General features: G+C 36.9%; 1 protein-coding gene and 2 pseudogenes across 1 annotated transcript; all 3 read right to left on the bottom strand.

The window, feature by feature from the left end:
- Positions 1 to 703: 703 nt before the first annotated feature.
- LOC100719017 (olfactory receptor 5M3-like) lies at positions 704 to 1,724 on the bottom strand (annotated as a pseudogene).
- Positions 1,725 to 8,631: 6,907 nt separating this feature from the next.
- On the bottom strand, positions 8,632 to 9,611 carry LOC100719296 (olfactory receptor 5M5-like; annotated as a pseudogene).
- Positions 9,612 to 19,848: 10,237 nt separating this feature from the next.
- On the bottom strand, positions 19,849 to 23,809 carry LOC100719574 (olfactory receptor 5M8-like). The gene is made up of 2 exons (XM_063229266.1): positions 23,668 to 23,809; positions 19,849 to 21,392 (listed from the first exon to the last, which is right to left on the bottom strand). Exon 2 carries the CDS (start codon positions 21,384 to 21,386, stop codon positions 20,451 to 20,453), a length of 936 nt encoding a protein of 311 aa, XP_063085336.1. The 5' UTR covers positions 21,387 to 21,392; positions 23,668 to 23,809; the 3' UTR covers positions 19,849 to 20,450.
- Positions 23,810 to 24,152: the final 343 nt, after the last annotated feature.

Raw genomic sequence — 24,152 nt, 5'->3', positions numbered from 1 at the left:
AATGAAAACACATGGTGTATAGTCAGTTTATGTTACTTATAGTTTACACTACATGGTTAAGTGAAACTGACAGCAAACTTGTCTTCAAAAATAACCATACAATAATATCTTGGTTCATTTGAATGCTGCTTTTTCCAAACAATTCATTTGCCAAACAGAAGGGTTGGGGAACTTTTGCTTCCCTTTGAGAAACCAATATGGAGTGAAAAACACCACAGTCTCAGAACTGTGGAATAAATTGAATTTGCAAACCCAGGAACCACTGACATTCATGGTGAAGCTTTCAGTTTAAGTACTGAAAAGTAACGAGGTACTGTATAATCAAATAGAAAATCATCTGCTAGGTGCAAAAAGAAACTATAGAGGACATGAGAGCTCTTTTAAAAAGTGGAACTTAAGTAACGGAAATCTCGTGAAATGTCAAGGAGTCATAAAAAGCCTTCTCAACTCACAAACTCCTGAATTTGACCTTTATGTGGAGAACAGAATCTATGGAGCTTATCAACATGGTTTCCCCATCACAGATTTCATGATCCTGAATCTTGTTTACAAGTGCTTCCTTTCTGCACCATTATTCCCTGTTCAGTTACATACTGTTTTTATCTACTCACTGAACATACAAATAACACATTTCCTCAAAATTATCGGAAATGATATTTTTCACCTGTTATAGAAGTGTGGATCCCTCTTGTATTTTAAGGTTTCATTTTGTCAGAATTTTTCTACTGACAGCTTTGTGCATGGCTTCCTTCACATTCTTGTTGCTCATTCTGTAGATCCTGGGGTTTAGCATAGGAATCACTGTGGTGTAAAACACAGCCACTATCTTGCCCTGCTCCACGGACTCCCCAGTTGGGCTCCTGGGGTACATGAAGAGCTTTCCACATGTGGAAAAGGCTTTCTTCCTTCCGCAGTGTGCATTCTTAGAATGGCAATGAAGATGAACATATAGGAGACAACGATGACCAATAAAGAGTAGGAGTTGAGGCTTGCTTATACCTGCATGGTGTATTCCTTAATGGTGGCCCCAGTGTAGGCCATTTTGATGAGAGCTGAATCTGCACAGTAGAAGTGGTTGATCTCAATGTTTCCACAGAAGTACAAATCATGTGTCTATAGTGTTGAGATCAACTGATGAAGAAGTCATACACACAAGGCAAAGCAATCAGCCGAATACAGGCAGTTCTTTTTTTTTTTTTTTTTTTTTTTTTTTGTCTTTTTCCTTTTTATCGGTACCAGGGATCAAACTCACGACTATGTGCTTGCAAGGCAGGCGCTTATGCCGCTGAGCTAAATCCCCAGCCTCCTATACAGGCAGTTCTTGACATTCTGCTGCCATAGAGCAGAGGCTTGCCAATCGCCGTGTAGAGATCAAAGGCCATGACAGCCAGGATAAAGACTTCCATATGTACAAAGGCAATGAAGAAGAAGCACTGAACTATACAACCAGCATAGGAGATGGTTTTGATCTCAGAAACCAAATTTGCCAAAATTTTAGGGGTCACATTAGAGGAGAACTACATACGTGAAAAGAAAGGTGATCAAGGAAAAAGTACATAGGACTGTTGAGCTGAGGACTCGTCCAAATCAATATGATTATACCAATATGCCCACAAGGTGATAAGGTAGACCAGCAAGAAAACCACAAAGAAAAGGAGTTGTAGGTCAGGGTGACTTGTTAACCATAAAAGAACAAATTCTGTCACATCAGTAAAATTAGGCATTTTCTTAAATTCAGTCCAGAGAAAGATATCAGAAAAAGATGCAGTTACTTTGCATTACCTTTTTTTAAATCGTTATCAGGGATCGAACTCACGACTGCGTGCTTGCAAGGCAGGCGCTTATGCCGCTGAGCTAAGTTCCCAGCCCCTGAATTATCTTTCTTAACTCATTTTCTTTCAATTGGCCCTGATATTTTTACACCACATCTTTTTTTAGATATTTGTCCAATCCATGTATACATATTATCTTTTACACAAAAAGCCATAAATTATTGTGTATTTTTTTAGTTACCTAGAAATAAGTATTTAAAAAAAGAATTTTTATCTTCTTGAAAGAAAAATAGCATTTGTCTCACATTCCAATTCTGAGCATGTGCATGTATATTATTTATTTATTTGATTTGTGATACACACATGGTCTACCATATATTAGAAATCCATTTAAAGCCACAGTAAGAAATGATACTCCTTAACCAGAAAGTTAAGTAGCATTTCCACATCGTCACCTGACAAATTTCAGATGTCTATTTTGTAAATGAGTTAAAATGGAATAAATGGCTTAACATAAACTCATTATTCACATCAGAAAAAGCAGCACTTAGTTTTTTAAAGTCAACGTTAAAAAGAATCAAATCCTTTCATGCAAAGAAATTCACATTTGGACCTTAAAGAAGTAACACATTCTGTGGCAAACCCCTACTTGTCTTTCTTAGAACTGTGAGTCACAAAAGTTTAATAAAATATTCAGTCTTTATTGTGTTTGTATTTTTGTCTATAAATGAATAAATTAATGAAAATTTCAAAATGCAAAGTTAATGAAATTTGTTGATGGATTGCAGAACAGCATGTTTTGTTTTTGACTGCATAGTATTGTGATGAGGAAATTTGGATACTGGACTCTGGTTACTACATTATAATACCGTAAATATTTGACCTAATTTACAAGCGTTAATTTTCTCCTAATGTTATATTGATTTATGAGACAAGGAATTGATCATTCATGATAAATTATCCTGTATTTGCCACCAAAGTATGAGTTATAAAACTGTCATTATCTGTTGGCTGTATGGGAAAACCACAACAAAACCTAGATTAGCAACTTGGGTATCTTGGCTGTTGCATTATGCACTATGTATTAACAAAGTTAAAGTATGTTGTTAGTAATAAAATGGTTAGAACCCTGAGTTCAATTCCAAAGTTTACTCTTCATGAGATTTGTGACATTAGTCTATTTACACAACTGCTATAATTTCCTCACAGTAAATAGAGATAATAAGGGGATATGTATTATGGATCTAGGATCCTAGTTAATATAGGACTAACTAGAATACTTTTACATGAAGAATTGCAGAAAGGACACACTAAGGTAACTCACAAATTGTGTGTACTAATATTAACTCTATTTTTGTAGAGCATTTAATTTCCTTATTTCTAAAAGTTAGAAAATAGATTGAACCAAATAATATCCACTGGGGAAATAGAGATATGAGGATCATGAATTCAAGTCCCACAGGGGCAATTTAACAAGTTCCTGTTTCAAATTAAAAGTATAACAAATAAAAAAGGGGCTGGGAATGGAGCTCTGCAGTAGATCATCCTGGATTTGATCTCCAGTACTAGAAACAAAGGTATTACATCTAAATAGCACACATTATGATTGTACTCATCTTTGAATAACTATGACTATGACACACAAAACAAGAAGGGACTAACATTTTGTTACTCATAAGTTGTCCTATAATTTGAAAAGTATGTTTTTGTAGAATTCAAACATAGACTAGAAAAGTTTAAGACAAGGCTCAACTTCTAGTCTTTAACATTATTTGGTCTTGTTTCATCAACATTTTATATTAGGGTATTATTTATGTATAAGAAAAAATGAAGTTACAACTTAATATTTTACTTCATATTATACAGTTTTACTTTGGATTATTTCAAAGACATTTGTCATTTAGTATCTAGTTTATCATCTTCATATCTCTATGATGGATAAAAATGTTTTTTGTAAGTAATTAGGAAGCCATTATATGAGTTATCTATATAAATTCTGTATGTATATGCATACAAATATGATATATGGGGGTTTCAACTGATATTATGAACCACTGAGTTAAACCCTTAGCCGCTAAGAAAGTAATTCTTGCAAAAAATATAGCTTGGGGCCTTGCTTAACTAGGACTTTAACAAAGAGCCATGGTGCTGTGGTTTGGTTAAGTGTCTGCTACAAACCCAGGTGTTAAAACACATGATACTTAGCTCAGAGTGCTTTGTCCCTTAGAGGTAGAGCCACATGGAGATCTTTTAGCTCTCAGAGGAGTGTCCTTGAAGGGGTTTGGGTCCTTGGCCACATCCTCTTCCTCTCTCCCACTCCTCCATCATCTGCTAAGTGGCTTTGTTCCATAGAGAACTCTCCACCAAGATGTGCTGCCTCATCTCAGTCCTGAAAGCAGTTGGCCAACCAAGCACGGATAGTCTTTGGCAGTTGACTGTCTTGGGAACTGTGTGCTACAGTAACTGAAACCCGACTGGCATAGGCATGACTCTTGACATAGTGACAGAATGCAGAAGATCAGTACCAGAAGTCCAAAAGGCAGGAAACTGAAAAGGTGAGCTTATCAGAGGAACTCTACTCACAGACGCCCCTGTCTTACCTTCTGGTGTCTTCCTGGGCTGATGAACTGCTATCTCCTGTAACAAGGATTTAGTTTTAAAAAAATCTTTTTCTGTGTGAGATTTCTGTCCTGCGATTAGTGCAGACAGGACAGAAAATACTCTCTTTCATTTCCACTGTATTTTCATGAATAATCTCTAACATTTCAGTGAGAGACGTTTTAGTTCACGTTGCTAGTTTTGTTGTTTATGTTGTTGGCTCTGTTTATAAATTCTATGAAAAATAAGCTCCTTAACATTTTTACTGATAAACTGTAGTACTCCTATTTTCTCATTTTTCCATGGAAATAATAGCTATTTTCTCATGTTTACAGTTTCCAGCCAATTAGAAATGTTAAATGGAATTGACAGTCCTAACAGACATTCAACTTAAAGTATTTATGGGCAATGACATTTGTTTGCAACTGAATTGTGCTTAAACTGCAGTTCACAACATTTATAAGGCTTGCTACTGTATTCCTCAAGTTAGTCTTAACCAGCATTTAGGTTGTGTTTTCAGATGGAACAAACTCAATTTGATTAGTTCTTCCTGATTTCCAGTAGGTGGCATCTGATTTCTAGCAGATGGGTGTTCTCTGAAGCATCAAAAAGCCACAAGGATTTTCAACCTTACTGTCATCATCCATAGACATCTGTATTCATTTATTTACTTAGACATTTATTATGCATTTTACATATAGTTAAAAGTGTATCTGTTCTTTCCCAGCTAGTGGTCTGTTTATACATTCTGTCATGAGTTTATTTCAGCATTTCCCATATTACACCAGTTATTTCCCAGTTTTAGCACTTTTCCTGATCTTTACTAAACAAGGAACATTTTAGAGTTCTCATACTGTAATGGACTGTACTAGTCCTTGGAAAACAGATATTATCTCTCCAGACACATTCTGCAATCACTTTTATTTTACAAACTTGTGACTTTCAAAGAGTTCTACTAACTCTTACAGTGGCTGACTAGACAAATGAATACATATTATCTTCATACTTAAATTTTAAGATTTAGTGGAACATCTGTTAGGAGTATCAATTCCCAAACCTAACACAATGGAAGAGGCTGAGACACACAGAGCCTCCTGTTTCCCAGGAAAATACACAGCCCAAACTCTTCTAGCTTTGATTTTTGTCTCTCCCACTTTTCAAAAGGAAAATAGGTTTCAAAATGTTTTAACTCATTAATCTTTCACATAATTTTTTAAACTTTTGAGTCTCTTATACTTTGCCTAGCATGTATACACTGTGATAATGTGATATAAAAAAAGTTATGTGTTTGATCTTCATCTTTGACTCCTGGCCAGTGCTTCTAGAACTCTTAATTCCCTAAGTGATAAGAGCACAGAAGTGACAGCAGTAATTTTTGTCATTTATAATAAACCCCTTTTAAGCACATGTGTGGTTTGTGTTAATGAAGAGTCCTTTGGAAAGCGTCTAAGGATGGGACACTGCTTACCCAAAAAAAAAGTAGCCTTGGGTTTAGATGGTCCCAGTTTTCACATCCACCTTCTGACCTCTGGGAAACATGAAAGAAGAACTAGATATGACTTCATACTCAGTGCCCAGTGACCTAATCACTCTTCCCATGTAATAAAGACAAGAACTCAACAGAACAAGAACAAGAACAAGAACAGATCAGCTTCTGTTGGATGCGCACATGGATGTGGTGGGAAGGGGTGATGGTAGAGGAGTCTCCCAAACCCACTGGCGTTGCATCTTCCCCAGATGGCTGGAATGAACTAGTGGTCTGGGAACTAACCTTTTATTAACTGTTTTCCTTACTTTTATGAACTATTTCAGTAAACTATCAAGCCCAAGAAAGGGAATGTCTAGCTGATAGCCCCTTGGTAAGAAGTAGGAGAGATCCACACTTGAGATTGGCATCTTGAGAAAGGAAGTCTTGGGACTAAGCTCTTATCTTGTGGCATCTGGGACAGAGTCCACATTGACAGAGTCAGAAATAGATGGATTTGTTGGACACTAGTCAGAATCCACAGAGAATGAATTGTTTGGTGGGAAACAAAACACAGTAAACAAAATGAAACAAAAATACCTTAGAACTCACAAGTGTGATTTGGCTGAATTCATATCAGAACCCCATGTATGATGATGGCGAATGAAACAGTGCAATAACCAGAATGGTAACAACAGCAACAGAAAGAACATAGCAACTTCTGTTAAGCGAGCAAACTTGATCATGTTGCCATCCCGACTCATTAAATGGTGCTGCCAATGAAATGATTATTAAAAATTATTTGTGGTTTAAAAAATTCCTGGAACACAAGAAAAATAAAGTTAAGAAAGTAAATACAGTGAGCCCTCAATCTACGTAAAAACAGAATTTTCCAAATAATCTTGGTTTTAAACTCCTAGAGTCCTGTAGTAAGTATGTCCTCAGAGGCATTTTATGATGTTGAAAAGAAAACCTAGTTGTAATAGAGAGCTTCTGGAAAATTCTTATTTATGTGGTAAAGTACCATATAAGAGATTTCATATAATATTTGTGGAGATTTTATTAGGTATAGAGAAGCTGCCTTCATACAAGAAGCCTGATGTTATTAACATTAGGTGCTGGGTGTCATTGTAAATATGTTGGTTATGCATCAGTTAGATGAGAAAAGATGAGAACTACAATCATTTCTTATTCATCAATTTTAATTCATAGACATCTATGTATATAAACAATTTTAGATTGTACAAGAAAATGTCATCACCTAGTTAAGTAAATATTACCAGCTTTGTCACAATATGAGAATGGACAGTTTTATTCTAGCAATATCATGGCATCCTTTGAGTGTAACTATTTTCTCTACTACATCACGTTTTTGAATTAGATGATGTCTAAAATACAACCAGAATTAAAGTTATTTAATTCTATTAAGCAATTGAAAATAATGCACCACACAGAAATATTTGAAGTAGAAAGGCCCATTAAAAGTATTTATCTTATTTTGAAGAGTTTGGAAAACGGTTCTTCACTTGAAAGTAAATCAGAGGTGATTGGCAACACAGAAGTGATGGCCACTTAACTTTCACCTGTGCTGGAATATACACATATGGGGTAGGGGCAGAGTCATTTACATAAAAACTACTCTTCTAGTCCATTAAAACTTTATTATCTGTTTTCTCTTTTTACTCCATCAAAGCTATGCTACCCATGTACTCTCCCATGTTACTGTGGACATTTATTCACTTTACTAGAGAATAGTACACTGTTCTGTTACTGTGACAAAATCCCTGTGATAAATAACATAAAAGGAGAAAATTTATTTTGGTTTCTGGTTTCAGAGATTTCAGCCTGAGACTGGTTAAGCTGGCTACTTTGGGGACCGTGCTGAGGGAATCATCATGGTAGAAGTGGGCAGCAGAGCAAATCAGCTTACCTCATAGCAGCCAGGAAGAAAAAGAGAGAGGGAAGGAAGATGCTAGGGTCTCCCCCAGGAACCTGCATCCTCCATCCAGGACCTATTTCCTAATGCTCCCACTCTTCCAGTAAGCAATCAAACTATCAATCCACTCAGTTATTCCATTGATGAGATCAGACTCATGATGGTTTTTTCCCTCCCAAAGCCCCGACTGTGGCCACAGCAGCATTGGTGACTGAACCTTCAACACATGAGATTTTTGAAGAAAATTCATATCCAAAAAACAACATTCTCCAAGGTCATGAAATTGTTATTTAATTACACACAGACTCTGATCTTTTACTGTAACATACTGTGCCATGGAGTAAGCATTTCTCACAAGGTAAGTGTGAAGATGTGATTCAATATTGACCTCTGAGATACAAACCGGTATGTTGTTGGGAATATTTACAACATCTGAGGACCATTTTCACAAGTGAGCTGCTTTCCTAGTTCCCATTCAGGATCAGGAGAGTAATTTTATGAATCCAATCCAAGCTTAAAATAAAACAAGTTCTGAAGGGGGTCAGAAACCAAAGCAAATCATGTTGACATTGAGTCATGAGACTGTAGACTCCTTTGATTGGTTAATCTAAGAGGAAAGCAAAACAAAGCAAAAGCAGAAAAATAAAAGATATATTTAAATGGACTCTTTTTGACTGAGATGATAGTATCTAGTAAAAGTGGAATGAAATGTCTCAGTTATACCTGTTTTTTCCATTGCTAACCTTTTCTTTCAGAAATTTTAACCTCGGCCTCTTACCTACAGGCAAGGTTAGCAATGCATTGAGCAAAGTCAGCCCACGGTATGATGTTTAACTGAATAATGTTTCACTTTTCTATTTCTAGAATGTTTTTAATGCTAGCCAAACACTTCCATTTCTCCAGTTTTTGCTTCCTATTGTTTTTCTCGATGCAGCCTTCCCATCCTTGTTCCTGAGGCCGTAGATCACAGGATTCAGCATGGGGATCCCCATGGTGTATAACACGGCCACCATCCTGCCCTGCTCCATGGACTTCTCTGTGGGTTGCCTCAAACTCGTACAGTAGGGGATTCCACAGAAGACTGACTATTGTCAGGTGGGACCCACATGTGGAAAAAGCTTTCTTTTTCCCCGTTGCAGAGTGGCTTTGGAGGACAGCAACAAAGATGAACAAGTAGGACATGAGGATGATCAGGAGGGACTGGCCATTGCTGGAGCCAACTACGATGCACATGGACAGCTCTTTGCTGTAGGAGTCAGAGCAGGCCAGTTTGATCAGAGGAGGCTCAGCACAGTAGAAATGGTTGACTTCATTGGAACCACAGGAGAGGCTATCAGTCTGTAAGATTTCCATCTCACTGAGGAGGAAGCCATGGACATAAGGGACAATGACCAGGCACACACATCTTGCTTGCTATAGGGTAGTGGGTTGCAGATAGCCATGTAGCAGTCATAGGCCATGGCAGCCAGCATACAGTGCTCTATGAGGACCATGGCAAAGGCAGTATAGCCCTGTACTAGGCAACCAACATAGAAAATGGTCTTTTTTGCTGATAAGAAATTTTCTAGCACTTTAGGGGTGACATTTGTGGAGAAACACAGGTCCGGAAACGACAAGCTTGAGAGGTAAAAGTACATTGGAGTGTGAAGTCAGGGATCAATTTTGATTAAGAGGATCGTGTCCAGGTTTCCCACTACAGTGATTATGCAGTCAACAAAGAACAGTATGAACAAAGCAACTTGTAACTCCAGATAGGTTGTTAGACCCAAGAGAATAAGTTCTGCCATTTCAGTGTAGCTCCTTCTGGATGTTTCTTCATGTCATCCATGAGGCACTGGCTTAATTCTCTAAAGAGATTTGCAAAATATGTGTTTTTAAATTATTGAAACCTTAGGAAGATACTATATTGGTAAAGAAAAGCCAAAGTACTTTCATTACATTCACCTCAAGAGCACTTCCATAATTAAATATTAAGCTTGGGCTTGGCACAAATTTATAAAGTATCCCCATATTTTAAAAAGTTAGACATGGGAAGGAATAAATTTTGAAAGACATTTTCAAACTTCTTAGAATTTTATTTCAACATTTTAGCTATGACAGAAATGAAAATAAAACCTACCCTGTAACTCCACCTCACCGAGTAGAGTGGCTGTCACTAAGGACACACGGTAAGAGCACAGGGAAAGGGCCATCTGATGCTGCTGGTGCCAAAGTAAATTAGAGCAGCTGCTGTAGAGTTCAGAGTGACGATCACTCAGAAAACTCAAAACAGGGCAACGCTTGATCCAATTGTGATCCAATTGTGTGAGAGAACTGAGTTCAGCATAGCTTAGAGATACCAGCAAACCCATGTGTGTGCCGTGGCATGATTCACAGTAGCTAGGTCATGCCATTATCCTGGGTGACCACCAATTGATGAATGGATAAAGAAAACATGGGGCATAGATACAAGGATTCCTCAGCTATGAAGAACAAAATCACAACATTTGAAGAAAAGTAGGTGTAGCAGGAAATCATCATTTTTAAATGAAAGATGCAGAACTCAGAAAAAAATGTTGCATATTTTCTTTTGTATATAGAAGAGAGAGGAGGCAGAGAGAGAAAGAGGGGAGATTAAAGCAGAGGGAGGGGATTAGACAAGGGGGAAGGAGAGAAAAGAGAAGGATAAGGAATGCAGGTGTGGAGATGGTCAGAGTGTGCCTTATGCAAGTAAGAATTTACCAAATGAAATCCAGTATTCTGTGCAACTAATATACACTAAGCAAAGGGAATAAAATAGAAACACTTATAACTCCTACTTGCATGCTTGCATATACACATATAGAGACAGAATTTTCAAAAAGACAATGAATTTTCAATTCCCCAGTTTTTGACTCTGAAGATTGAGAAACTGAATTCCAAAATAAGAGCATGATTTATCACACTCACCTTATTCTTTCCCTGTGACGTTCTAATCTGTAACTTTCTAACGTTCTCACCAACTGTATAGACCCTGAAAAGTGTTTTACCTATTTGTGTGGTATTGTTTTTGAAGGGGGTAGTGGTGATGTGTGTTCTATTTCTTAGTTTTAAAACTGGTTGCTTTGGAATTCATGTCAACTATCTCTTTTATTTGAGTATATAGCATTGCCAGTATGGAAATATAAGCTTTTTTTTTTTCATTTTTACACAGCAGTTTAGGTAGTATTTCTATCAGGTTGCGTGAATGTGCTGGCACTCCTTCATCAGTACCTGGGTTCTCTATGAACGATGTATTCATCTTGGATGATGTAGTGTATATTTAAGTTTAGTCCTCTGTTTCTGTATGTCTCTGCGTTGGTGACCTCATGCTAGAAAGATATCTGTACAGTGCCCAGGCAGGCTCATGCTTTCATCCATATGACATGGAGGCAGTGTTTTCCCATGAATTTCCTCCTCTTTCTGTGTCTTAACTGTGATGTACACATAGTCATTAGGATGAAAGGCTGTAATCACACCTAATGATGAAAACCTCATTTTAGAGTTCTTGGTCTAGGCTTATTCCATACTAATGCAGCCTGAATTCCCGCTGCTTCCAAGTATAAGTCAAGAGGGCCACAAGTTCCAGGACAGCTTGCCTAACTCTGCAAGATCTTGTCTTAAAATCTATAAAACTAAATAAGGAAGAAAGAAAGGAAGAGATTTAGGGATGTAATTCAGTACATGTCTTGGATTTAATCCCCAGTATTGCAAAAAGTTAAAAATTAAAAAAAGGAAATTAACATGAAGCAAAGGCATTTACAAACGAAAAAATAGAAAAAGTAAGTGGCTAGAATTAAAGGAAATTAAAAAAAATCTTCTTGAAGGTGAATAAAAAACTTCCTTGACAAATGATCTGAAATAATAAAATTATGAAAATACAACTATATGTGTATCCAAAAAGGCATCTTTGGAAAAAACAAAACAAAACAATAATATGATTCATGGGGGGAAAAACCCTGGAGCTAAAACAGATGAGGACAAAACTAAAAAAGAAATCACCTCAAGAAAATTTATAAACCCAGATTGATATAATCAAAATTAAGATGTGTTTTAAACACAAGATAGTTTTTTACATCTTACTCTTATTAGTCTTAAGAATTCAATACCCATTGCAATACTGTGAGTAACAAATTTAAAACTAGAACAATAGCACATCAACTTCAAACAGTAGAGAAAAATCTTAAAAATAAAACTCCAAGTCTGTAGAAGACTAAAGAGAAATGAAATATTGGAAAAGACAGTTACAGTACAAGATAACGCTCTAAATATATCAATGATCACAGCAAATGGATACTGGAATTTTAAAAATGGATATAAAACTAAACTTCCAATAAGATATTCTAAAAGTATGTATCTAAAACATAAAGACATTGAAAGGTTACAAACAGAATAACAATTATTAGTAGACACTATTTCAAAAAATAAACCTTGCTCATTACTACTAACATCAAGGAAAAAAGATATTTAGGCCAAGGTGCTATTGGGAATAGAACAGGTTAGTGTATTTTAAAATATTTAATTTATCATTTATGCTTCAATTTTAAATGCATTCTAAAAAGATCTTCATGTATATCATACAAATAAATAATATAGCATTATATTACAAGATTTTAACAATAGTTTGTTAATACTTTAGCAATGTTTTACAAATGGGAAAAGGACCAAGAGATGCAAAGCGGGAGGGGAAAAGCAAGTAAAGGAATTCAGAGTGTTATGTGTACATACCAACTAGCCGTGATCAATGTAATCATCACGGACCACAAACAGTTGCTAATAACAGTTAAAAATACTAGTTTCATGAAAAGAATAGCAAATTTAAAAAGACTAATTATCTGTTGACTAGCTATGTATTTTACTAGAAAACTAAGTATCAGATTATTAGTTTTTCTAAGCATGCATGAAACATATTCTAGACTGTCATTTACTAGGAATGTTGTGATTTGCTTGTCCAATTATTTTGAAGTTAATAAAATTATAAACAATTGATCTTACACTTTATCAGATTTAGATAATATAAATGTATATTTCTACAGAGAAATGAATTACTTATAAATTGCATTGTACCCTCAGTTCAAGAGCTTAATTCCATCTCTAAGTTTTGGGAAAATGACCACAGTGTTGGTTGTCACCCCAAGGGAAGTTCGTGAAGGGAGGCAAAATCGTGGTCAACTTTTCTCTTCCACATAGGAGCATCCATGAACCAAGGTTGTATTGCATTATTATTGAATAATTATTTCAAAGCTTTCTACATTTCAAAGATTTCTTTTTTTATTTCAAAGATTTCTGATTCTTTAAATTTCTGAAGTGTAGTCAAGTAAATATATAAGAAAGAAGAAAGTTAAAAAGAAGAGGGTTCATTTGCTGAAGTAGGCCTCCCAAGAAGTTCTTATGCTTCTCAAATAAACTCAAGACATACTACAAAGAAGTTTTTTGTTTTTTTGTTTTTTTTTCACAGTGAGGTCAAGAAAGACCCTAAATATTATAATTAAGGTCGCATCCCTTCTGAGCTACGCAGATGATGACTTGTGATCAAGAGCAATATTAAACCTGCTCTTCCTCATCTCCCAAATCTCAGAGCTGTTACCCATTCCTCAAAGATGAATCTCATGCTACTGTGACTCCTGAGTGATCACCTATACTCGGTCTAACAAGACCTGGTCTCCTCTCACCATTCTCCACCACCTGAACTCTGCTCTCAAAGAGGGGTTCTCTCCGTGGTCTCTTTCTCTTCTCTCCTTCTTGAGAGTGCCAATCTGTGTCATCTGAAATCCAGTCTGTTATCAGCAAAGTCTACCATGTCTGCCAGCTTCTCTTTAGTATTTTCCTCAGCTGGTTTTCGTTCTCTTGCAGGACTCACCATGGGTGGTCAAGTTTAGCCTCCACTTGACACGCAGAGCAGAGCGAGGGTCTTATTAACTTTTCCCATCAGTCTTCCTTAAAAGTCCAATGTTTCAATTGCTTATCATCAGATTGACCATGATTATGCATTCCTGCTATATTACTAACCTCCACATCAGCTTCTTCCTCATTGTTTGTCTGTGATCTTAAAGCAATCCTGTCCCCCTGCAGGTTTGTTCCTTATTACTCTTGTCTTAGTTTTGGACAGGAATGGGCATCCTCGGTAACTCAGTGTTAAGCTTCTCTCATTCAAGGTCTTGCCTGTCCTCCGACTCATGCTTGTGAAAGCACCTCCTTATCCGTTATTATGATCATTTTAGTCTTTGTCTCATGCAGTTCTCTTGCATCCCACCCTCGGGGCACAGCCTTCTTTCACTCCATCCTACTGACACTCCGCAGACTCTCTTTCCTTCACCTCTGAGCTGCTTCCTCGTTTGTACTGTCTGTGTCGATTGTCAATAATCACACTCACCTCCTTGATTTGGATCATTCTCTCCTTCCCTGTGCTGTCTTATGAGGCCTTGCTAAGTCCAAATCTGAAACTGTCTGCCTTTAATGCTGAATCTAAGTGGTGATGCCTGCACAAAATTAAAACTGCCCTGAATGTGAAATTCCAAACTTTCGTCCTACCCACCCCTGTTATTTTCTTAATAAAGTCACTCTCCTCTCTGTCACTCTCTGAATCTCTCACCACCCCACCTACCATGAATATTGGACTTTTCACAAATAACTTTCACAATCAAATATAATGGAGTATTATTTCTACTCAGTTCCTCACCACTCACCTCCCTTTCCCTGTTCCCCACTATAGAAAAGCATCTAAAAAATTAACTTTTTCCTGTCTCCCATTTTTTCTCCTATTTATTATGACTTTTGTCCCCACCACTTTATGAAAATGACTTTAAGTTACTGAGTCTTTATCCCATAATACTGCTAACATGTAACCCTTTCTCCTTTCACACACTTCAGTTGCTGAGATTATATCCAAAATATTCTCTAGGCTGTCCTCTGACTTGGGGCATCATTCACTGTTGGATTCTTTAGGATTCCTTTTCCTGTGCTTTAGATACAGTGTGTTTTCCAGTGGGGAGTAACACGTCACTTGCACTAATATCAGTGAAATTAACAGTTCTGAAAAATTTCTTGTGTAAAGTGATAATTTAAATAACAACTAGGGGCTGGGGATTTAGCTCAGCGACACAAGCACTTGCCTTGCAAGCAGGGGATCATGAGTTTGATCCCCGGTACCAATAAAAACGAAAAAGACAAAAAAAAACCCACCCCAAAACAAAACAAAACAACTAAAACAATAGCCATGCAAATATTAGCTATGTGATTGTCTCTCATGTGCCATATTCAAGTACTTTGCATGCATTATCTTGTTTAATTCCAGGAATAACCTGATGAAATACAAGATTCCATTTTGTAGCCCAGGAATACAGTTTATTGAGCCTTCTATTCTCACATCTTATTTTCTGAAATATTCAATAGTATAGAATAAGCAGGACACAAGTCGGATGTCACATTATCATGACGTCTGCCTGGATGCTCGTTTCATAGCATTCTAGTTTCATGCAGAATCAATCTCCTGCTCTTTGTTCAATTGGAAGTTTGAATAGAAATAATAACTGCTGCCAGATATGTTAGCACAAAAACTGTTAGCATTACCACCTTATTTTGCAATGATTGGACTAGTGGGAAAAAATGTGAATAAAATAAATTCAAGTTTTTGTCAAAGCATAATTAATATGGGCAGACCTTCACCCCAGGAAAACAAATTAAGATGAGTTATGTGCATGTATCACCTCCACACAAGGGAATGGAAATGTTATGAATGGCAGACATGTACAAATAAATTATAAAAATAAATTAATAAGGATAGTAGATTGAAGAGAAGAAAGGCAGGCAGTGACAATGTGAATGTCTTAAGTGTAAATAATGGGTAGTAGAATTTTGACCAAGAATCTAGGACAGTGCTTAGGAATTGTGACTCAAATGACAAAAAAGATGACTAAGATTCCTTGCTAACTTCTCAGCCCATGAGTAACTCCCTCTGCCAAGATCTGCACGACATTATTGATTTAGTTTCCAAAAAGGTTTGAAAGCTTCCTTGGCTTTTGGAGGACCTAGGGACACACAATTAAGAGGAAAACTCAATCATACTGTTTAAAATTTGAATTTATGAACATGGGTGAATAGAGACAACAATTCCAAGATAGCTTGTTGGCTGTCTGTCAGGCCACTGCTGAGAGACAAGAAATTCTCAGAGCAAGTGTTCTGATGTGGGCAGTAGCGCTGATGGGGAACTAGGAATGATTCTGTGACTACCTGTGCAGTCTGGCTAACTAGGCATCAGAATACTTTTCATCATCTCACTCTGTTAAAATGTTTGACCCAATTTGGCTATGATTAGATTTGAATTCTAAATATCTGATTTAAATTTTTTTAATATAATTTTTTTTTAAAAAAGACTTCCCTGGAATATTAAGATTGCTTGTGATGTAACAAAATTAAGACACTAGCTAGGGATACAGCTCAGTAGCACAGCACCTCCCTACAAAGTGCAAGGTCTTGGGTTCAATTCTTAGTGCGTGTATGCGTGCGTCGCACCCCCCCCCCCCGCCCCACAGACTCACACAAAAGAGAGACACTGCAAAATAACAAAGAATCTTATGAAATAGTACAAGCAAAAAAGATCTTTTCACCCAAGCCTGTTAGCTCCACATACTGAAGAAAACAGATTTCCTGCATCTTTAGTCATCACAACAATAACCCTGCTTGAGCATTTACTTGAGTCCTTAGAGGTCAGCACACTTTTGAACAATTAAAATACAGCATAGTTCTGAATTTTTTCCGATTTGTAATTTGTTCTGCATGTTGATGAAAGTAGACACCAAGACACTAAGCAAACAGAAAATGTAAAACAGAATATCATTGCTGCAAGATATAATGAAACCCATTGCTGAAAAATCCACACTACAGAATTATAATAGCAGAGTATTTCAGTAACACTGGCAGTTCTACAAAGTGACACAGTGAGCTAATCCACTTTACAGATTTTCTTACATACATAGCACATTGCCTGTGCAAATCCGCTCCCCCAGACTACTTATTTGAACATAACACAATCTAAAAAGCACATGCTATGATGAAGAAAATATGTATATGTCAAGATAATGAAAGTTAACGTTCAAATGCATGTCTATTTCTACCTGCAAAAATAAGTGGTTCTTGATAATCACAAAGGTCAAATTTGGACCAGTGTTGGTGGATTTATACCTGCTTTATTGACATTAGTATTTATCTAAGAAGATTCTCCTGTGTCACACAAGGAATTAATTGGAAGGAGAATCACAAGGGAGAGCATGCTCAGAGGGTTAAATGCTAACTGGCCTGAATATGCTTCATTCAATCAAGCTAACAGAAAAAAAAATCCATATTCTAAACTTTATGAAATTCAAATCACCAGTATGTCATGATTGCCAGGATAATGTTTTAGACAACACTAAAAACCAAATCCAAAATACTCTCAAATCCTCATGAAACTGTGTCAAGCTTTTGATATGAGAGCTATGGTGTTTCTCTATTGTTCTACACTAAGTTCAGTGTAAAATGAAATGTTGTTTAGGCTGCATTAGAGGAAAAGAGTAGCCAGATATTGTTGCAACTGTAATTCTGGTCCAAGGCCAGCCTGAGCTACACAGTGAGCTCAGGACCAGCCTGAATTATGTAGTGACAACATGTTTCACACAATGAAAGAAAGAAAGGAAGAAAGGAAGAAAGAAAGAAAGGAAGAAAGAAAGAAAGAAAGAAGGAAGGAAGGAAGGAAGGAAGGAAGGAAGGAAGGAAGGAAGGAAGGAAGGAAATCCTTCCACTACAATTTTCTTATGGATATAATAAATGAAATACAATTTGCTGCTTTTTGACACAGTTTCTCTCTCTTCAGAAATCTTTCCTGAAATTAAAACCAAAATTGAACTCTGAGTGTCTGTCTGAATCTACACTTGAAGCAGGGGTAATTTATAAATATTTGCCATTCACAATGATACCATGAGACATCACTAATCCTGTTTTACTATTTACACTCACACTGAGAGGTGACTTCTCAATGCTTATCCATCTAATCAAATAAAGTGGAGCAATTACCAAAACTGAGCTCCATCCCAGTTCTGAATAACTACAAAGCCAAAACTTTCTGTCTCAGTGTGAGGAGAGGGCTGTGCTAAGACTGGAGGATGAAGACAGTCTGCATCTTAACATCTTGGGATAAATAAATGTCCATGAGAAAACAAGATATAAGCATATTCTTCTTTCAGGGTGGGAAATTTTCTCATTTTCATAAATGACTATTCACTGAATTGTATCCCACAGCTTCCCAGCTAGAGCACCAGTGAGATCAGATACTGGGAAGCAGGGTGAATAGTAGGAAAATCCATTACTTGTTTCATAAAATTATCTTTGTTAAATCAGAATAATAAAAAAATTATTGATTCATCAAATTATTAATTTTCTTCTTCTGCCTGTTCTGAGGTATCTTTGCAACATTTCAGGCTATGGGACCTGAAGTGGGGGCACACAGGCCAAGTGTGGGCAGCTCTCTGTCCTACCAACCTCGCAGCACCATCAACTTGTAAGCAGTCGGCTTTGCCTCTCATCTCCTATGCTCTGTTTCACTTACTCAATAGTTGTTTCTGGTGTTTTGTCACAGGAATGGAAAGCTGATCAACACAGTCAATACAACCAGCCAGTGTGAAAGCTGAGGCAAGAAGATCACAAGTCGAAGGGTCCTGGCCCAGGCAGCTGAGTGAGATTCTGTCTCACAATAAAAATATTAGAGCTGGCATGTGGCTAAGGTACAGTTGCTTAACATACAAGAACTCTGGGTTTGACATCAAATACTATGAAAGAGAGAAAGCAAGCAAGCAAGCAAGCAAGAAAATATTTATTAGCTATGAAATACAAATTATGCAAGAAGAGAATTACAATCAGCATTAGTGTTACTATGGTGATATTTACATTCATAAAATCACTCATATTATTTTTCAAGTATTTCTAATAATGCATTCATAGTCATTATAATAGTGCAGGTTGATTTAAGTAAAATTTCAGAAAGAACTCTAATATGAAGACTAGGAGAAGCAGGTGATGAGGGGCACAGGTCACCATGGCAGGATTAGCACTTTGTCTTCAGTAGCAAAGGATGAATATAGCATGTGCATATTTGAAAGATTGATAACCAGAAATGTAGTTTTGAAATGAGTTAATTACCAAAGGAAATGGTAAAATGTTAATGTTATGAGATGATGAGTGAAAGGAATCAGAAATGTCTATAAACATGCAATAATATTTGGTGTTTAGAGCTACATACATGTTTATTTATTAATATCTTAGGTGAATTAAAGGTAATTTCCCCTAGTGCACACATTATGCACAAGCAGACAGAAAATAATAGGAGAACATACAAAGTATCTCAATATGATTTCTCTGTGTGTGGTATTGAGTATAGAACCAATGGGCTTTTCACAGAATCAAATCTCCAATTCCATTTATTTACTTTCTCATTCTTTTGTTGTTGAGACAGGCCCTTGATCACTTACCCTTCCTAGATTTGAACTTGTAGTTCTCCAGCCTCACTTCACAGAGTTCTGGGATTCCTGGAGTGCATCACCACGCTTGAATGCAGTGATTATTAAAGAAGTGTGGTGCTCCTTGTTTATGCAATGGACTGCAGGGAGCTGAAAATTTGTGTAAAATATAATACACTATGTGCTTCTCAAGAAATTATGCTGTGAAAACCACAAAAACTCAATATAACATAAAGACTGATGAAAATCAAAGTTACTCCTCAGTCTTCCCATTTTCGATATGAGTGGGCTGAGAACTATTTTTCCATGACTTCTGACTGTCAGGCACCATCTGAAACAGCCTGGCCACTGTGCAAGAGAAAAGGAGGCCAGCAAGTGGTATGTTTTCATAAACAATCTAGTGCTCACTGCAGAAGTAACAAGAGTGGAAGAAAATCTAATTTACAAAAAAAGAAACATTTCTTCCAACTTATCCCAAATGCAAAGCTGCCCCATGCATAAAAGGCATAATAATAATAATAATACATTAAAGCAATAAAGGAAAACTATAACCATGTAAAGTTTTGTAATGAAAATTTTATTTTAGATATTTGGCTTTTAGACATAACTTCGTTTTGTCTAGGGTTGTACTACCTTCCTCATTCATCATCAGTTCTGTCCTCCTAGTTAAAAAACTGTTGGAGACTGAAGCTGAATACACATGCAGGGCTGTGGCATGGCTGAACTGGGAACAAGGAGGTACCTCAGGGGGCAAGATAGGCCACAGCTGAGGACACCTGGCTCCAACCCCAAGTTGCAGGATGGAGATTGTGGCTGCAGGCATTTAACTCGTGCAGAAGGATTCACCTGGAGATTTTCTCCTAGGACAGTTCTCCTCAATTAACATAGTCTGTTGCTTAGAGGGGTCCTTGAATCCTCCCAGAGTCCTGCTTAGGTTCCCTGCATTTTTCACTCTAATCTTTTCCTTGTTTGAATACTACATAAATACGGGCTGCCCAGAGACATTCCCTGTCTCAGCCCATAGTGTCTCAAACTCTGCAGAGGGATTTGATCCTCCTGGAGCCCTAAAAATCACACCACTTTTCTCACTTAAGCCTTCACATACGCTTGTTTGGAAGATTGGGGATCTAGGCCATGTCCCCAATAAAAAAACATGTCAAGAAAAACATTTGAGGTGAAAAGAAAAATGACTTGTTTTAGGAAAATGTTTTCTTCCTTGAAAGCTGATTGACCAAGGCTTCTTTCACCTCTTTATTTCTAAGGCTGTAAATCATAGGGTTTAACATGGGAATCACGGTGGTGTAAAATACAGCCACTGTTTTCCCTTGCTCCACGGATTCCTCTGATGGGGGCCTCAGATACATGACAAAGAGTGTCACATAGAATATGGTGACAGCTGTCATGTGGGAGACACAGGTGGAGAAGGCTTTGCGTCTGCCTGCTGTGGAATGGATCCTCAGGATGGCACGAAAAATATAAAGGTAGGAAAGAAGAATGATGAAGAGAGAGAAGGAAAGGTTGCATCCGGCCACGACAAACATGGACATTTCCTTCTTGGAGGTGTCAGAGCAGGCCAGCTTAATGAGAGGGGGGTCAGCACAGTAGAAGTGGTTGATTTCATTGGGGCCACAGAAGGCCAGGCTGTAGGTCCACATGGTCTCCATGAGGCCCGTGAGCCCCCCATATACGTAAGGCCACAGGACGAGCGCCGTGCACATGTGCTTGGACATCTTGCTGCCATAGAGCAGTGGGCGCCCAATGGCCATGTACCTGTCGAAGGCCATCACGGCCAGGAGATACATCTCCACGTGCGCCAAGGAGATGAAAAAGTAACACTGTGCCAGACAGGCAGGGTAGGAAATGGTTTTCCTGTCTGAAAGGAAAACTTCCAGCATCTTCGGGGTCACATTGGAGGAGAAGCAGAGATCCACGAGGGATAAGTGGCAGAGGAAGAAGTACATGGGTGTGTGGAGCCGGGCAGTAACCAGGATGAGGACGACCATGCCGCCGTTTCCCACCACTGTGACCACATAAACAGCCAGGAACACCAGGAAGCAGAGGAGCTCTAATTCCCGGAGATCAGTCAGACCCAAGAAGACGAACTCTGTCACCATGGAGAAGTTTCTCAGCATCCTAGCCTTCATCAAGAGACGAGAACTTTAGGTCTCTACACATTTTCTTTTAGATGGAGAATGTGGCATATTTTCTCAGTATTTTATTTTCCTTCCTTCTCCTATGACTCACTTTTGTCTCATGAGATACTAGAATGAGTGCTTTGATTTAAACCAGATCTAATGAATCATCAGTAAAAAACATCTCAACTGGTCCTAGATTTCAATGACACTGACCTTCATATTTTTTTCTAAATTTCCCTTTTCCACTTTGCCAATTAAATTCCTTGATTTGCAACTATATTTCCTACCTATTTCACTTCTATTTTCCACTTCTAATTTTTGCATTTTATTTAATTCTCAGCTATTTTTATTCTTGACTTTTGCCCTTCTTTGTGCATCAACAACTGAATACTTACTACTAAACTTAATTCCTTCCAGAAAACTAGTCACAGACCTGTAACACAAGTTTATTTCCTGATAACATTTATTTCTTTCAGACAATCTCAGATAGAATTTCTTGGTTCTTTAAGTGATAAAGTAAAATATACCTTAATTTCTTCATGGTTTAGATATAAAACAGAGAGTGTTCTATTTCAGACCCATTAGCTGATTTGGGGGAGAAAATAGAAAAAATATTGACTTCAAATTGGACAGTTACAAAGACTAAGGGAAGCCTTTCAGCAATTCCTCTAAGATTATAGTATAATTGGGACAATCTAGTTCTTCAGACCATCAGACCTACTTTAGGGTTTAGAAGTGAATTATTTTAACATGAGAGTCAACAGTAATGAAAACTGAGATATAAAAGCAAACATAAATTCTATTAATAGCCTTCTTTTCTGTTTCATGTATTAAAACTTTTGGTCTATAGTTACATTTCTTACCTATCTACTCATTTATTTTGTCTATATTTTAATTTTATTTAATCTCATGTTAATTTTAATTCTGATGTTTTCTTCTACACATTTTGAATAAGCAAATGAACGCTCACAACTGCATGTAAATTATCTTGTTTCCAGATAACAAGAAGGACAGAATCCTATAAAAGAATTTCCTTTCCTGATAGGAAACAGGAAAAACATTTGATAAAAATGTTTCCTGATTAAAAAAAAAAACATTTATTTTTCCAGGTTACATCAGATTAAAAAAATCCTTTAGTTTTTTGCTTAAGGGTACCCACAGATAAATTTAAAATATAAGTTATTTCATATTTGTAAGATATAAACACAATGAGCCCTATTACACAATGAATAGCTGCTACTTTGGGAGAAAATAAAATAAAAGGTAAATACTTGTAAAATTGTACAATTACACATCCTGTGAGAAAGCTTTCAGAAAGCCTAACATTCTTCCAGTCAATTCAGTCTACTTTAAACAATCTGAAATCTTCAGAGTGTGAGCTTTGAGTGTGCAAAACTGATAATTTTAGCACGGTAGGTTACAACTGTGAAATCTGAACTAGGTAAAGAAGATTTGTCACTCAAAACCATTACTTGGCTTCAAATTAGGGATAATTTTTTTCACTGAAAATTTTATTTCATTGAATCTCCAGGTTTATAACACCTCTCTGACTTCTCTTGTTTCTGTTCCCTTCTTGTTTCTTATATCCATCTTCCTGTACTTTATTGAAGCAAGTTCAAAAATTTCTTATGCTGTATTATTCTGAGTCATCCACTTTTTACCAGTTCCTGATCTCAAACTCAGCTCTAACTCCATGTTTGTCTGTGTACACATTAAAGTGTTTTATTAAAGTAAAGGTTTTGAATATAATAGTAATCATCACCTTTAAAAAGACAGTGATCCCCTTTTACTGCTCCTTTCATATCTCTCCCTCCTCTTTGTTTTATTATATATGCAAATCTCCTGACTCTGAATTCTGTCTGTATACAGACAGACATAAGACATGTATCTAAACTTGCATGAGTACATGTGCAGACATAGACACATACTACAGTTGAAATTGTTCTCATGCGCATGATTGAATTTTCAAGAAATTAGAAGAGTACCTCTATCTCTGCCTCTACCCCAACTATGTGCACCATTCTAGGAATGCTATAATAACCCCCAAACCGACTTTCTTTTAAAGTTGTTTACCAGGGTATGTTAGTACTCTCCAAACTTGAACATTTTGTCCTCAAGTGTTTCTCGTAACCTCAGCAGTAACGTTTATTTCACAAATCAGTTCAAAAACTTAAAACTTAATAGATTTGACTTAAAAATTATACCTAAGCTGGAAATTTTATATCCACAATTGTAGAGAAAAACAATATAGAACTTTGTGAGCATTAGGATTTCTTACCTTAAAACGTTGTTCCAGGGATTTTCCTTGAGGATTAAATTAAAAAGTATGTAGAGATCTAATAGTGTATGAAACAAGTATATACATGACAGAAAATTTTAGTTTCTTCTTCGTGTTTGTTTAATCTTTAGAGCAAGTGCAAATTGTCAGGCTTTCAGCATTGGTCCTACACACATAACCAACATCACCATTTCTGCGCAATCATTCATTTATTTATAATTACACAATCATTCCTACCAGGTAAGTGTTTGGGCTCTAATTCCAAAAGACATCTTAGTTAGTTCCCAATGTACATAAAAAATATAGATAGCCCTGCCAAAAAGATAAAGTGAAACAACCTAAAAAGAAGGGAGAAATTATGTGCCTTCAAAATTAAGGGAGAACAAATTTGCTTATATTTATACGGTTGACTGCTTTTCCCAATTGCATTTTTGAAAATGAAGATGACGTTTTCAGTTCCACAAGTTAAGTGTTCCCTGAAGGCA

The sequence above is a fragment of the Cavia porcellus genome, unplaced genomic scaffold, assembly GCF_034190915.1.
Source record: "Cavia porcellus strain 051 isolate PalLab524CR breed Dunkin Hartley unplaced genomic scaffold, mCavPor4.1 scaffold_17, whole genome shotgun sequence".
NCBI classification, from domain to species: Eukaryota; Metazoa; Chordata; class Mammalia; order Rodentia; family Caviidae; genus Cavia; species Cavia porcellus.
Note: the sequence above shows the minus strand (reverse complement) of the source record. Positions and strands in the feature narration are given on the sequence as shown.

What these genes read in the sequence shown, in the direction of transcription:
- LOC100719574 (XM_063229266.1), bottom strand. Translation starts at nt 21,386, where the DNA reads ATGCTGAGAAACTTCTCCATGGTGACAGAGTTCGTCTTCTTGGGTCTG.